This window comes from Plectropomus leopardus, chromosome 20 (assembly GCF_008729295.1).
Source record: "Plectropomus leopardus isolate mb chromosome 20, YSFRI_Pleo_2.0, whole genome shotgun sequence".
Taxonomy (NCBI): domain Eukaryota; kingdom Metazoa; phylum Chordata; class Actinopteri; order Perciformes; family Serranidae; genus Plectropomus; species Plectropomus leopardus.
The window spans coordinates 4,501,283-4,518,607 of NC_056482.1; the positions used below are offsets into that span (position 1 = coordinate 4,501,283).

General features: G+C 37.8%; 1 protein-coding gene across 4 annotated transcripts in view; it reads left to right on the forward strand.

Moving 5' to 3' along the window:
- The window catches only part of tnca (tenascin Ca), a 43,996-nt gene extending 42,780 nt beyond the window's left edge, over window positions 1-1,216 (forward strand). For all 4 annotated transcript variants that reach the window (XM_042509279.1, XM_042509280.1, XM_042509281.1 and 1 more), the window contains one exon: window positions 440-1,216. In XM_042509279.1, the coding sequence (XP_042365213.1) occupies window positions 440-550 (111 nt within the window). In that variant the 3' untranslated portion in view covers window positions 551-1,216. The remainder of the gene's footprint in view (window positions 1-439) is intronic.
- The last annotated feature ends 16,109 nt before the right edge of the window (window positions 1,217-17,325 follow it).

The window sequence follows — 17,325 nt, forward strand, 5'->3', positions numbered from 1 at the left end:
AAGGTTTGGGCATTGTCCTGTGTAATATAAGTGTTTTATACTAGTGCAAAAACAGAAAGCAGGTGAGTTCTTTTATTATTAGCCATTGGTCCTTTGTCTGTTGTGCCATCTTCCCCCATATTACTGTTATAGGATTTTTACTTGCTATTAACAGGATTTTAATTAAATAATTACAAAATACAGAGATAAATATCCATACAACTAAGCACTTAAGTATTTGTTCTAGCACTTTAAGTAGTATTTCAAAAAAAAAAAAATCTTATTCTTAGATTTTCAAATGAAAACAGGTGTTCTACGCCCAAAGTTCCATGCTCTCCAAAATTTCAAATGTCTGTGTTTATTTAGTTTACTGTAAGTAAAGATGACTCTGATGATGTGTAGGTACGTGTCTCTCTAACGGGAGCCTCTTTCCCATGATTTGTATTCTGTGTGTCTGCAGGGAATCAACTGGTTCCACTGGAAGGGCCACGAACACTCAATTGAATTTGCAGAGATGAAGATTAGGCCAGCCAACTTCAGAAACTTTGAGAGCAGAAAAAAGCGATCGTAGACTTGTGAGCCCCACACCTCATCACCTCATGTCCACCCACACACACACACACACACACACACACTCACACCCATCCCTCGAGCCTCGTCAGCGGTCATGAACTTCATTCTCTAAAATACACACAAACAAAAGACAATCACACTGAATGTAAGGCAAATTCTGGTTGTGAGAAAATGAACCTGTTAACATTTACACCAAAGAATCATCTGTGTAACCGTCCCAGTTTAGCACTGTGGTGTATGTGTGGTTATGTATACTTGAAAGAGTTTGATGAGCTTGAATGGACACACAGTACATTCGTTTTTCGGGCCAAACATCTGTAATAGTCATTTGAGAAACTGCGTGTAAATGGATCCACTAGATCAGTAACATGTCAAGGGCACATAGTCAGATGGAGTCACATACCCTAACAAACCAGGAAGTTAATTAAATGTTGAATTAGTTCAATTCTTCCATCTTCAACTGAGTTATTGAGCAGGATAATTAAAGAAAATGATACATCTTAATGAATATTAGGAACTCTATGAAATGTCTTTTATTTACTGTAAAACCAAGAGACCATTTGGAGACCATTACAACCACTAAATTCATATTTAAATTTTGATTTACTTATTTTGATAGAAAGATGCTCTGTAACCTTCAATACAAATAAAAATTTTAGTTTGATAAAAGTGTATGTGAGCTTTTTTTTTTTTCAATATATGAATCTAAGTAGCCCTTTGATTTGATTTTGAGATGATTTTCACCTCAGCTCCAGCAGATGGGAGTGTTTACCCTCCATACCATACTGGTCAGGCATGATCCACTGTATGTGGTTGTATAGGGGCTTATTTTACACAGCAAATGGCAGAAAGTATTAAAAAAATAATCATTATTTGTGATCATAAAGACATTGAATTCAATTGACTAAAAGAAGAAAAATGTTTTTCTCATATATTTTTCATATATATATATATATAGGTAAGCGTGTATGGATAGATAGATAAGAAAAATACTTTTTTCTTTTTTTCTTATTCTTGTTTTATCGATATGTTCGAAATGAACATATCAATTAATCAATCACACAAGTCTTAAACTCAAAATTTAAGACTTTAAGACAGTCTTGACCAGGCCTTGACTCCAGACATGCCTGTCTTTACTTGGGACTTGACTTAAAAACTTGAGACTCACTTGTTACTTGCATCACAATGAACTGGTCCCACCGCTGTTGTTTTTACAGCAGTCCAGAACAACAAACCAAACACTGGCTCTAGATAGGAACTTTTGTGTTTTTTTTCCCCCAACGTGCTCGGCACATGGGAAAAGTTTTAGTTGACTGCAGTCTGCAACCTCACCACTAGATGTAACTAAACCTTTAAGCCACTCACATTGACTGGCTTTCTGGGGACTTTTATAAACATGCATTAATACCAAGCCCTTGTATAAAGTATGTTTTTTAACAAACCGAGTTACTTACTGGTTTGAGTGCAGCCCAGTATTTCTGTACCAGGATCTCTTTCCATGTTCCAAAGTTCTGGTTCCAAATTTTTGTCATTCTTTTTGCAACTGGAGGCCTTTGAAACCTTTTGTATAAGCTTTACACTGTCTCGTTGCCTTCATAACAAGGGTTGATGCTGCCAACTTCTTAAAATCACAAGAACTTGAAATTCGGGATGATTTATGACTGATCTCATCGTGTCCTACATTTTTCTATTGCAAGCAGTATAAGGTGGCTTCAGTCTTTCAACATCAGGCAGGTGAGCTAGTCATCAGACCCACCTCATGTTGATCATATGTGCAGCCTCCTCATCCCTCTGGTACTGTTTGTTTGTTTTGCAGTCCACTTTAATGAGTACATTTCGGCCTCTTCGTGCATCTGATCCTCCTAAAGGTCAATGAGACCCAGACTTGAATTTTTGGTCAAGTCATGATCACAGCAGGTGTTTCTGAGTATATTCGTGCTGTTCTGAGAGGCACGTCACCCTCAGCTGTCAAAGGTCTAACATGTTGGAACATTTTGTTTGAATATGACAATGAGGAATGAGGGGACAGGCTGTCACAGTGCTGGGAGTTTTCCACAGCAAGTTCAAGATTTAGAAATAACTCTTGGCCTGGATTTCTACCTATGCAAATTGCTGAGATCAGATTTCATCCTGAGATGTTTCTAAATGCAGACGTGGAGGTCATGAGTCGAGTGCCCTTGTAATAAAGCTCCAAAGAGTAACCGTGCTCAAATAAAAATCTTTCCAATCCTAGCCTCCTATGTTTAGGAAGAGATTATAGCCTGGCTCTTGTGTTTGTCGAAATCAGTGCCACATTTCCCATGACCCTGATTACTTCCTGTTGTCAGGAGGACAGATAAGAGCCGATAACAGCCCCTGTTAAGAGATGGTACTGTATATATTCTAAGGGGTATTAACGTGGTGAAACAGCCCCAAATCCAGCGGATGTTCTTTGATGCTAACAAAGGAAATGGCTAGATTCTGGGTTTGCTAACTATTTCAGCTTGCCACGGGCACGACTATTGAGTTGCAATGTCAGCTTGTTGGTTAATCCACTAATTTAGGCCAGACTCAAATATTGAAAAAAAATGACTAAATGGGCTGCGAGCAAATGTTGTACATTGATTCGTGTTACCGAGAGGATGATCCCCTGACTTTTCCTCTGCCCTTACCATGACATTCACAGTTTAGATTGGTGTAAAATATCCTGACAACTGTTGGGTGGATTTTTGTGTTTTGTTTTGGGTTTTTTTTTTTTTTTTTTTACAAACATTGATGTTCCCCTGTGGATGAATTGTATTAACTTAGCTGATCCCTTAACTTTTCATCTAGTGTCCATTATCAGATCAAAATTTCAATTCATCCAATTTCATTTACCTAATACCTGCAAAACTAATGACATTCCCATCAGCCTCAGTTGAACTTTGTATTTGCAAATGTTTGCATTCTAACACACTAATCTTAACTTAGTAAACATGACCTGCTTAACGTTTGCATGTTAGCATTGTCATTGTGAGCATGCTAGCAACATACAGTTGCTTGCGTGGTTTTAGCCTCTTATTACTACATAGATGACACTAAATGTGATATGAAATGTGTGACTAAAGTGATATGTGGATTTGACACCTAGGGGTTACAATTAGTTCAATTTGGAAAAACACAACTGGTGCTAACAGTTGTAGGCTATCGCTTGCAGCAAATTCACTAAATTTAAGGTTCAGGGGTAATTTATTTTAAAATTTACCACACATCTTTGCACAATGGAATGTAAATTTTAGCACCCTCACGCTATACACACAGAGAACACGCTATACACACTGTTCTGACGTCACAATAACATTCAGGAAAATTCCTGTTTTAATATCTAGGGACCACTATGCAGGGATGTTCAAGTAACCTGTAGAAACCTGCTGCACATCTTTTCCTGTCAGCTAATGTATAACCTACATCCCAGATAGAAGAAAGTAGAGGGTAGATTTATGTCATTTTTTAAACAAATTTAAAAAAAACAAAATGACTTTTGTCCTTGATCCTGCTACATCTTTGGAGTTGAAGGATAAGTTGATTGAAGTCTCGTAAACATAAGGTTAGGCTGCAGTCTAACAGGGACCTGCCTCAGTACATGTGAACCAAAATTAGCTAACAGTTCTCAGAACTGTCATGGTGTTGCTACACATTGTGATACTCTGCATGTTTGCACAGTGTTATATCATTGTTTGCTCAAAGCGCTGCCTCAAATTTACACAGCCGACTCTCTCCTGCTGATGCAATGACCTGAAGTCAAGTCTACCTTTTCACAGTCTTGTCACTATTAAATTACATTTTTTAGCTTATTTTTTTGTGTATTATTACTGTATGATTGGGTGCTGTTATTCCAAAATCTTAGCATGCAGAAAAGAGAATTTGGGGGTGTAAAATATATTCTGAAAGCAGCATAAACACTGTACTTTTACTTCATGAGGTCACATAGGAGCCGAAATAAAAATGCGCTTTCCGTATGCGCCAGTTGAGCAAAGGTTACTCTGTTGCCTAAGAAAACCTGTTTGCATTAGTCACGCCATGCAGCCCCGCTGAAACACGCTGGACTGCCATTAATCATGTTTTTCAAGGAAACTTTTTCCCAAGAGTCTGTGCTATATTTGAATTGGCTCTGCTCTCGGGTGCAGAGTCCCTGGCACTGTGTGAACATGTATCTAAATCATCTGCTCGCGGCCCTGTCACTGCACTCCGCACTACTTTCCACTCCACTGTTAGACATATGTAATTGAAAAATATGTAATTTCACGCTCAGTGTGATTATTCTATATGCTGAGTGACTTCCTCATGCATGTGCTGCAAATTAAAGTTGACTGTGGCATAAAAATCAGGCTTTAAAATGTAATTTTAAGCTGGTAGATATACTGTAATTTGAATTATTTTTTATTTTCTTTTTTATGACTGTTTTAAAATTTACATTGATGTGTTTTTCTTATGTGTCCCAGGTTCATATGCTAAAAAAAAGTATAAAGCACATTCGCAAAAAGTTTAACTCCATGTTGACTGCAGCACAAAGACATTGCACATTTTACACACCTCCCATTTTTTAAAGAATTGTAACTAATGATGTAAACTAAGCTACAAAGTCAGATTTTCAAACCTTATAGTAACATTTTCAGTTGCAAGATTTTCTTTATGTTCCCAGAACGTTCCTCTTAAAGTTCATTCTCTATAAACATCATGAAATGTGAATAAAATAGAATAAAAAAGTATTGTTAGTATATCACATTACATTGCATTTTCATCTAAAGAAAGGTCTGTAATCCCAATCCTTAATAACATTTTCTGAATGTTGCTTTGAAAACCTACTTCCTTTTTTCTCATGTAACATTTTGGTAATGTTTTATAAAAAATCTGTCACCTCAACATCACCAAAACATCCTCAGAATGTTGCAGTTAAAACGTTACATCTCAGTCAGCATTTAACCTTACAGGAACATTATGTGAACATCCTTTAAATGTTCCTTGAACATTAGATTCAAATGTTCAAACCCATAAAAAGACAGAATTCCTGCAGCACTTAAGCACCTATAGCTTCCATTAGGAAAGAAGAAATGTCTCCATATTTACCACGGTCAACATTAGTTACGGTATTAAGTACATACAAAAGAAAAATACTCATTCGAAGGACAGAGACTCTACATTATAGAGAGTGGATATGTTTTGTGACAGACCGAAAATGCAGTCCGAAAGAGTGTCTGTCCCTATAAATTTGTTGCGGGGGGAAAAAAAGCAGACAAATTCTGATTTTCAACTGTTTTGACACCAAACAGGTTCTAATACTGCTATCCATTATATAGTAACTGCCCCTCATTAATCCAACTGTTCAAACTGATGCAGTGTGTCGGCGGGATTTTCCCCGTGAAATAATACGTGTGTGATACCGTGAAGTCACACTCATAAACACAAAGGACTGTGGTAAATTATATCCCATTATAATCATTAATCATTGATCATCTCCTGACATCTGTGGGCTTCAACAATGGACACAGCTGTCTGATGTGTAATCAAAATTAAAGTGTGCTGAATGTTGAGGTCACTGATCTCAACATGTACATGCATACAACATGCATGTGGGGGGTTTATGACCCATCAGAAGGGCGAGTGATCTCCTCTAATGGATCCCTATTTCATAAAGAGCTCATTGAGTTAATCACTGAGGATTTGATCAAATTTATAGATTTGATGTTATTGTCTGTTTCAGAAAAGCAGAGCAATTACATGAAAAGCCCTGAGGCCAGATGTCAGACCTCTCGATGAAAAGCGAGAAGGCAGAGCTGACAGCTACATAAAACTGAATTATTTCATCATTGAAGCTAGTTTTGATCTCTTTTGTTCTCTGCTCTCCATCATCTTTTTAGCCCAAATGAAGAGTTTCTTGTAATCCTTCACGTTAAACTGCATGTTCAGTCCTCCTTTGGCTTTACATTGAGAGCATTAAAGCAAAATGCATTTCATTAGACGGACACAGATGTACATCAAGTTGGACCCGAGCCTAAGAGGATTGTGTTTATAGTATGCATGTTGTGGACCTCACATATGACCGACCCAAGCTGCTTCATCGCAGTCCCACATACTCCAGAGATCACAACCCCAATTTCTTTACCTCATCAAGTTGCCATCTGGACTTTCTGGGCCTTTTTAGGTCCAAAGCTCCTTAAAGCAAATTCAAGCAAATTCCATCAGTGTATACATTTGCGAATGCATAGTACAAGTCATGTATGTGCATAGAATTGCAGTCGTACTGTAGGGGTAATCCAGATTAAAAAGCTTGTTTGGCAACTGAAAGACTTGTTTTACTTTAGTATATTGACCTTTTAACACAGATGTCGACTGTAAATGCTTTGCTCAGACAGCGCCCAGAAGAATTCTGATTTTGCATTCTACACATTATGTGTTTAGCATTAACTTCTACCAAAGGGACAGTTTAACCCCCAAATCAAAAATGCATATTTCTGCTTTTACCTGTAGTGCCGTTTATCAGTCTAGATAGTTGTGTGAGTTTCAGAGTGCTGGATGTATCAGCTATAGAGATGTCTGTCTTCTTTCCAGTATAATGGAACTAGATGGCAAAAAAAAAATTGAAAAACTCTGCAGCAAAGTCTCTTTCCAGAAATCATTTCATCACTTTTTCCCCTTTGCTTTTGTTTCTTGAGCTGCCGTAATGACTGATTTTCCCCAGTGTGGGATTGATAAAGTTGATCTTATCTTGTTTTGTTCATGTTGCGGAAAACCTTTCAAATCAGCTCTGAAAATCCCGTTATGATATCTGTTGTACCTGCACGTATTTCCTCTCATTTGACGATGGCTTAAGCTCTGCTACTCCGGCTGTGACATAACGTGCTGGCTCAGAACAGGAGCACCCGGAGCTCGCTGATGGGGATTACAGCTCATTCTTCAGAGCGCTCGGTTTATTTTAGGGTCCGACTGGATAAAACAGGATTAGCATCACAATGAATCCCCTGGCACTGGAGCCCAGAGGTCAGCTCCTCTGTGGCCTTTGACATTTGAAATGTTTATAAATCCCCATCTGTGTTGTGATAGCTAAACATAGATTTGATCAGCTGTCATCCCAGTGAGGTGTCCATTTTTGATAAGTGCCATGCTGTTTTAAGGGGTCTGTTTGGTGACATGTTTCATCTGCCAGTGCATTTTCACGGCACTCTCAGTTGCTACAGGCCTGCTGTAGCTTCTGATCCACCTCTGGCAAAGTGTTTATTAAAATGCTTTTTTATTTATATAGCCCTGAGCGCTGATAAATTTAACCTGTGACATGACTACTACTACTACCAATAATAATAATAAGAGTACTAATAATAATGATAACTTTATTTATATAGCAATTCAAATTAATTAAATTATTATTAATTTAATTATTATAACCTTATTAAAAGCTTTTACAGCACAAAACCAGCAGAGACTGAAGAGGAGAAAACTGAAGGCTAATAGTCAGCAGCACCGTCCTACATGTTCACATACTTCCTTTCTGAAACTGCACAAACCACAATTTCTCTCTATTTCTCAATTTCTCAGCCTCAGAGCAGCAGTTTGTAGCATCTCCAGGTCAGTTTATCTGTGACAGGCGAGGTTAAAACACGATGAGACATTTCCATTACGAAACAGGCCACAAGTTTAAAGCCTTCACATGGGTCATGAATTCATCTTTCATTAGGGTTTTTATCAAAGATTGAAGATCAAAGAAGTGATTCTTCAAACTCTGTCAGTGTTAGCAGGTTAGCATGCTGACGTTAGCATTTAGCTCAAACCATCTCTGTGGTTGAGCCTCACGGAGCTGTTAGCATCCCCGTTAACTCCTGTTATAACTACACCACAAGCAGTTGTTGAAAGTAACACAGTTGCTTGATAGTACTTATGTAATACACTTCAGTACTTCACTTTAGTATTTAAATTTCCTGCCACTTTTTACTTCTACTCCATCATTATTGGGAAATAATTTTTTTCTCTGCTACATTTATTTGATAACTTTAGTTATTTTGCAGACCAGGGTTAAAAATACAAAATCAATAAATATTGATGACTTGTTATTATGGCTGAAGATATGACTTTACTGATATCTTGGTGAAAATCACAAGCTACTGCATTTAAGCCAATATATAGTTTTAAAAAAGCCCAGCTGTAACATTAAGTGTTCATTAAGTGTACCCAAAGACAGACTCAGAGACAGGTGGGAAAGTTAACAACCAGTCCTTTAATGCAATACCAGGCAGGTACACAGGAAATCCCCAAAATCTCAGCAGAGGTACAAAAGCAGGACACAAAAGTGAGAGTGCGAAAGCAGAAAAAATTGTGAAAATCACAAAGGCTCACAAAACTTAGAAAAGGGAGTGCTAGAAAGCTAACAACAGAGGGAAGGGAGCACAGAGACTGTATACTAAGGGGGACAGGAGACACTTGGACACAGGTGCAACACATTAGGGCTGGGCAGGTAATCACAGGAGGGAGACACGAGGGCTGAAAGTGCTGGACCTGAAAGGAGACAAGATGTGAGTATCAAAAAAAAATAAATAAATATAAGTCAGTGAAATGCAAGGGGAACAAAAAAGGTAACTAACAGACATGACAAATGGGACTTAAAGGGATAGTTCAGAGTTTTTGAAGTTGGCTTGTAATCTATAGCAGGTGAATGAAAAACAGTAGATGTCAGTTGGCACAGCCTTTTAGTTTGGAGAGGCAGGCTGGAGTTCAGTGTGAAAGCTAAGAAATGTACTGCTGTGGATGGGGGCCAGCAACAAAACCTATTTATGCCAGCTAAAAGTTCCACCAAAAAAAATATTAGTTTCAGTGTAGGCTATATAGAGAATATTTACACCACTTAACCTTTCTGTCACACAGCCTGTTTGAACAGAGAGGGTTTAAATGGCTTCAGTTCCCCATCAATACTCTTTTTGAAGCCTTCAGGCTCCACTGACCAAAAACAGTCATTTTAGCTCGCTGAACACAGGAGCTGCTGATCGACCGCTGCTTCGATTTGTAGTTTGTATGTGTTATTATGTGAAGCTAGTGAATCCAAACTAACCCTTTTGAATGCCGGAGTCACATAATAACACAAACAAACTGACTGATCAAAGCCGCAGTAGCCCAGCAGCTCCTGCGTTCAGCGATGTTAAGTCACTGTTTTCCTCAATGGAGTCTTGCTTTGAAGAGCAATATTACGGCTTCATTTTCCAAGTGGAAATCACTCTCTCACAGCAAAGTGAAGCAGTGAAAACACTCTTAATATAGTGTACGCTTAAACTGATTAAAATTTTTTTTAAAGTAGGTCTTTTCTTTTAAGTGGTCTAAATAGGTTTTGTCACTGACCACCATCCACAGAAGTTCATCATTTAGACTCCACGTCGGACTCCAGCCCGTTTATCCAGACTGGGTATGTACCATCTGACATCTGCTGTTTTTAATATACTGGCTATGAATTAGTGCCTCATACAACCCCACTTCAAAAAAAACTGATCTCTCTTTCATTGAAACATTGGAGCACTTCTTCTGCCGATCATTACGTACAGCTTATGCTCAGTCCTCAAGTCGATTCACTTTATGTCATCACTGAAATAACAGACCGACTTCTAACTGATACGCTGAAGGGGACATTGAATGTAGTTCATTCTTTATAGCCTTGGGCGCAGCTTTGAAAGGGGAGCAAGCTCTCACGTGTGATAGGGAAAAAATAGAACAAAAGGACTATTGTCTTAAAAAGACTAGTTAATATCTTGCTGTAAAGTTGAATCTTTGCTTTTGACACATCAGAGAATCTTTTGTTCTTGCTGTTTGTGTTGTGGAATCGCAATTTATGGCCTGCTCTGCTCTCATACGGCAGCACTTCCATCTACACACTTTTGCTAATCAGATCTGATGTCATCGCAGCTGGGTGGACCCAACCTCGTCAATTATTGAGAGACCCATATTACGCATTAGCAATTAGATAATCGCCCTAAGCATGATCTTTGAACATGGTCTGGAGACAGCATTATAGATTCACATTCCACGTAGTCTGCAGCTTTTTTTTTTTTACTTTAGAGCTCCTAAAAAAGCCCTTACGTCTTTATTTTTAACATTTAGTATGAATGACTATATATGAGCAAAAATGAAAGTTAAAAGAAACATTTTCAGGTATGATATGAGTATAATACTGTGTGTGGGTGTGGCTTAATCAGATCTGATTCATATACTACATGCAACATAAAAAAAAAAATATTTATTGATTTTGTCATGCGTGTAAAAATTTATGGCTTTTATTGTGTTCATGCTGTCAGTGTTGAGCTACAGTTCCCATAATGTGCGGGCTTGAAATTCAGAACACACCTTTTCAAATAAGCCTACACTACCTTTCTCCCACTGCCTCCCCAAACTTGATCTGTCATATCCTCTGTATTTGGATTCTGTTCTTTGTATTTGTATTTGTTCTTCTGTTTCATCTAAGCGCTTTTCAGTATTTTGTGTTCTTCATTTTGTATTTGTGTTTGTTTTCTTTTCACATTTCATGTAATGTGTCTTTAAGTATTTAGTGAAGTGCTACATAAGTCCAGTTATCAGTTCTTCTTCTTCATCTTCTTCTTCTTCTTCTTATATTATGTTATTGTTATTTTGGTAGGATGTAAAGAGGATGTATATGTATATGTATGTATATTTCTTTCTTTCTTTCTTTCTTTCTTTCTTTCTAACTTATTGAAATTTCTTGGAAAGTTCTTGCAAGGTCGATTGATGCCATTTGCCGTTGTTTTTTCAAAGAAATCAAATGAAAGTCATGTCAGTAGTGTAGATCTCTCTTGTGTTTAATCAATTTTAAATGGTTGAATGTAGAAAAATATATATATGTACAGTAGAGATGTATGTATATATGCACTTTTCCTTCTTTTGACCTGTCTACTCAGGTTCAAGGACCTGCAGTCACCTCTATCTCTACTTAAGACAACTGCAATCAAGATAGGCCACATGCCTTCATATCTGCCAGACACCACATATTGCTCCAAGCGTCAAGAGTCGCATAGTCAGGATGATGGCTCTGATTATTGATTAACAATCTGAGTATTTACAGTGTGCACACTTGTGCAGGGCAGCCACTGGGTGTGGTGCACTCAGCAGCATGTGACTGGGCACTAAAATCATCTTATTTCATCTCAGACATCCTGTAAGCATGGAGGCTGAGGTTGTTTATATGATTTCTCTCAGGGGTCAGATATTCATACAGCTGCACACCTGGAGGCTCTCCAGAGTGATCACATGTTGGACACTGGGCCAGTTGACAGGATGTAGTATGTCTGCACTATATATTATTTTTTGGCGCAGTCGGCCGGGGATGTCTAACTGAGGACAATGCCAGTTTGTTTCACCATAACTGCCTTTAGTCGAGGCTAAAGTCTTTACTTAAAGGTTACTCGGCCCTATTCCTGGAAGCAGGTTTCCTGCGTTCTCTAACTTAGAATATGTCTTTTTGTCGATGTCGATCAGTCGATGTTCCAGTTTTTAGGTGGTTCCTGTTTTGTGACTCATCAAAGTTATCTAGATAACTACTTCCAGGAACATTTCAAAAACCAGATTTGATTGTATCTCGTCTCAAAGGACGGACAGTGGAAATTTTTTGGTGTCATGTCTCAGCGGCATGAAATGCGATTCAAACGTCCACATCAAGGCAGCGTGACGGAGAATAAGAAGGGAGATTATTTTGATTATTTTGGATGGAGAAATATCATGATTGAGTTTAAAGAGACCACATAGCTCAAACACACTTGACAGGCAAAAGCATGATGACTTTTTCTTCCTTGAAATTTACCAACCTGGTAATGTCGAGCTTTGTAATACTCTGTAGGGCGACGATCGATGGACTTTGGTCCCTAATTACTTCCCTGAGATCTCTTTCTGAGAGGTGCTCATCAATGCTTCAGATATATTTGTCGAATATTAACAGGGTGCTGTGCAATGCCTGAGCCTGTGCTCCCTCTATCAGGGTTTTTAAAGATAAGCCGTCTGAACCCGTTGCCTTATCTTTAAACCTCATCCTTTACAGCTCTGTAACCGATGTGGCTACATTACAGTCCGTGCATCTGACCTGAAAGAACAAGAAGAATGCCTTGTTTTAACCCTTTGAAATCTGAGCAAGTTGGCTTGATTCTTTCAAAATTTTGGGAAGATGGCAAAGAGCTATGAAGCAGAAATGACGCAAAAAATTAGTGGGAACAAAAGCACAAGAGAATTACCTAAAAGTTAGTTTAAAAAAAAAGCCCCATGTTTCTGAAAGAAATCATACCAAAAGAAAAGTAAAGTCAAAAGTACTTTCTCTTTATTTCTTGTATGTCTTCTAATTCACACTATATGGACTTGCTGTGGCTGGCAGACTATAAGAAGAATGGCGATATTTTTTAGCTGCTGCAATCAAGGTCTTTTATATAAGCTCCAGTAGTGTATCATATTCATATATAATTTGCCTTTTAATAGCTCGACCCACTGTATGTGTCCGTATGTGAGCTCAAAGCCGTTAACAAGCCCTATCATTAAATATCCCCTTTATATTTTGGCCCTTAATCACAGTTATAGCAGCTGTAAAATCGCCACCCATAATCTAACACGAGAGTAGCTGTAAATATAGCACACGGACAAAAACACCACCTATAAGTCAAAATAATGCTTTACTTTGTGAAATATTAATAGCAGCAGTTGCTCTACATTTTTATTTATTGATCCACATTGTGAGTCACTTTCCACCAGAAACAGGTCTAAAGCAGCTGTGGTTTACTCATGACGCTGTTCACTCTTACACAACGCTCACTGCCTCATTAAAACAGTGGAGAGTAATGCACAGAAGTATTCATTGCGAGTATTTTTACCGTTGTGGTTAAGGTGGAGCTAACGTATGGGAGTTTTTCAGTATTTTCTGACTGCATAGTCTGGGCTGAAGGCCAGACTAACTTGATAAATTTAAATGTTTTAACAAAAATGACGTTCTTTACATACAAGGTAAAAAGTTACATGTACATACTGTACTCTGACATTTTTGTAATTTTTTGGACGACTTACTTAAATCTGATATTTTTATTCTATTTCAAACGACATACTATACTGTGACTTTTTTATGCTATTTTACACAACATACTATAGTATGACTTATTTTTTTAATGGTTTTTTTTGGGGGGGCGGGGGTTGTCTGTACTTGTTATGACAGTTAAGTGTAAAAGGGGACGAGAGGGAATGACATGCAGCAAGGGGCAGAGGTTGGAAGCAAACGTGTGGAGGACATAGACCCGATACATGGGGCACCTGCTCTACTATACAGTACTAAGAGATTTTTATGCAGTTTTGTACCACATATTATACTATGACTTTCAGTGAAGTTTTTGACACATTTTTGACAATGTATTATACAATGACATTTTTGATAAATTTGGACAAAATGCTATATTATCAAATTTATGACCCAATTTTTACTACAAACTATAGTATGATGTTATTGACACATTTTTGATGGCTTAGTATACTGTGATGCTTTTGTCACATTTTTAACAATATACTATGTGATGATTTTAAAGAAATACAATTTTCAAAGATATTTTTTGGGGCTTTTTTATTGCCTTTATTAGATAAGAGAGATGTAGCATTAAAGGGGGACAGAGAGAGGGGATGACATGCAGCAAAGGGCCAGAGCTGGACTCCAACCTGCGAACACTGTGACACACAGCCTCCATACATGAGGCGCCTGCTCTCCAACTGAGCTGCCGGGCGCCCCACAATAATATTTTTGACCCAATTTTGACTACATTCTATACTATTAAGTTTTTGACAAAGATTTGATGACATACTATACTATGAAGAATTTGACCCATTTTTGACAACATACTATACTATGATGAATGCATGATGTAGTATCATCATCAAAAATGTGTCAATAAAGTCATAGTATAGTATGTCGTCAAAATGGCACCAAAACTTCATAGAATAGTATGTCGTCGTAATTCGGCAAAAAGGTCATACTATAATATGTCGTCAAAAATGGGCCAAAGTCGTCAATGATATAGTATGTGGTCACCAACGGGTCGAGATCATCATAGTATATAGTATGTCATCAAAAACATTCTCAAATCTCAAATTTTGACATGTCCCAAAAATGGCTAAAAACCACTTGTAGAGACACATCATAGTAAAGCATGATTATGCTCATAATTATGAGCAGTGATTAAGCTTGAGTCGAACTACGTGTGCGTTAAATGGTTGTGATGCACACTTGTTGAACAAAGAGTAAAGTGTGTTCGCCCAGACCATGGGATGATAATATTTAAATGTAACATGAATGCACAACACGTGCACATGCATTACATACATCTTATGGCATCACCTATTTACGACTTCAAAATATATTTTATTTTAGGCTACACAATGAAAAAATATGAAAAGAGTCTGACTGCTGAAACTGAACACTATCCTGGAACTAAACATACATGTCACTCTTGATTCACAAAGGACAACGTCTTTGCTCCTCATCACTGGCAGTCTGATTCTGTACCTTCTGCTTTGTCATCTTCTTCTTCACCATCTTCTTCTATCACAGGTTCAAACTCATCTCTGTCATCATCTGACAAGTCCAGATCTGAGACTCCCTTAGCTATATCATAAAGGTTTCACGCTGCCTCAGTTCTGTCTCCTAGAAAGCTGTAGTTACATGAATATGATCTTGATGTCCACTATAATTGACGTTCATAAAAAGGCCACTATTTTAAAACAGAAATTCTTAAACTAATTTTATAACCAAATGCACATTTCCTAACATGTTAATAAACAAGTAGATATACTATTATCACAGTAATAAAAACACTTTATACAAAATATCTGACTTACCTTTTCTCTTCAAATAAAATGTGCTCACTTCTGTGGCAGCCATTTTGGAGGAAAAGAAGAAGAAAATTCCCAGTATCCCAGTCTATGACATCACTGGAAAGCCCTGGATGTCCTTTTTAATGTAAAACAGGAAGTGTTAGAGTAGCAAGAATGAAAGGACAAGCCTGTGAACTAAATGTCCAGAGGACATGAGTTTAATGGGCCGGGTCCCAGGAGACACACCGTAGTTTAGCTTGTCTAAATATAGGCCAAGAACGTCAAAATATAGTAGGTCAAAAAAATGTCCCAAACCACATTGTATTCTACGGCCAAAAGTCTCAAATTTTGACATGTCCTAAAAATGGCTGAAAAACTTATATTATAGAGTGTAGAGACACGCCATAGTATAGCATGTCGTAAAAAAGGCCAAAACTGTCATGATATAGCATGTTAAAAAAATAGCCACATAGAATGGCAAAAAATCTCAAATTTTGAAATGTCAAAAAACAAAAAGGCTGAAAACCACATATTATTGCATGTAGGGACACACTATAGTATAGCATGTCGAAAAAAGGACCCAAAACGTCATTATATAGCACATCAAAAAAAGGCCCAAAACGTCATGTTAGATCATGTTAAAAAAATATCCAAGAACTCCATATGTATGGAGTATGGCAAAAAATTTTGACTTGACCACTAAAAATGAATAAAAACTGAAAAATAATCATTATAGCTCATGGAGACGCGTCATAGTATAGCATGTCGAAAAAGGCCAAAAAAGGCCAAAAAAACGTTGTAATATAGCGTTTCGGAAAGAATGGCCAAAAACCGCATGGTATAGTATGTAGTCTGTGGAACAGCCTGCTGGAGGACCTGAGAGCTGCTGAGAGCATTGATATTTTTAAATACAGGCTCAAGACCCACTTTTTTAATCTCGCTTTTAACTAATCTTTATTATTTATTTGTTTATGTACCTATTTATTTACTATTTATTTAGATTCTTATGTTGTTATACTGGTGTTGTAATTTCATTTCAACATATTGACCTTTTAGTCTTAAATATAGTTTATTGTTTATTTATTTTGTTTTTAGTTATTTATTCAACCTCTGGTGTTTCCTCTCTGAGGACCTTTCGCATTGGGAGCTGTGATTGGCTCTGGCTGTGGGGATGCCGTCGGGGGGGTTGCCCTGTCCCGGTTGGATGGGGGGATCCTGTCCACATTCATGGTTCTGGCCTGGACTCCTCTGTCTGCCTGGGGCACGGTGATTTCTGTGGCAGTGTCTCTGTGAGCTATGGTCAGCTCCTGGTCCAAACTGCCCTCCATGATGGTGTTTCCTCATTTTATCCTCATCTGTGCTCAGCCATGTGTTTTTTATCCAAGGCTATTCTGTTCAGGGCCTTTTTATGTCGTCTCTCTGTGCTCTCTCGGGTCTGTCCTGACCCCTCCATGGCTCCCGCCCATGGTGTTTCATGGTGTTTGGGCAGGGGTTGTGGTGGAGCTGGGAGAGAAGGGGTGTTTAGGGTTGGGGGTGTTGTTTTACATTTTCAATGTGTGAGGCACTTTGTGCTACATTCTTTGTATGAAAAGTACTCTATAAATAAAGTTTGATTGATTGAATGATTGATGTCAAATGTCAAATTTTGACATGTCCAAAAAATGGCTGAAAACCGCTTAGTATTGTTTGTAGAGATGCATCATAGAATAGCATGTTAAAAAAAAGGGCCAAAAAAGGGCCAAAAGTCATAATATAGCATTTTGAAAAAACTGCCAAAAACTGCATACTATAGTATGGCGAAAGATCTCAAATTTTGTCCAAAATATGGCTTAAAACTGCTTATTATAGCTTGTGGAGACACGCCATAGTGTAGCATGTCAAAGAATTGGCAGTAAAAGCTCAAAAAGTCAAAATATAGCATGTTGGAAAAAAAGGCAAAAAAGC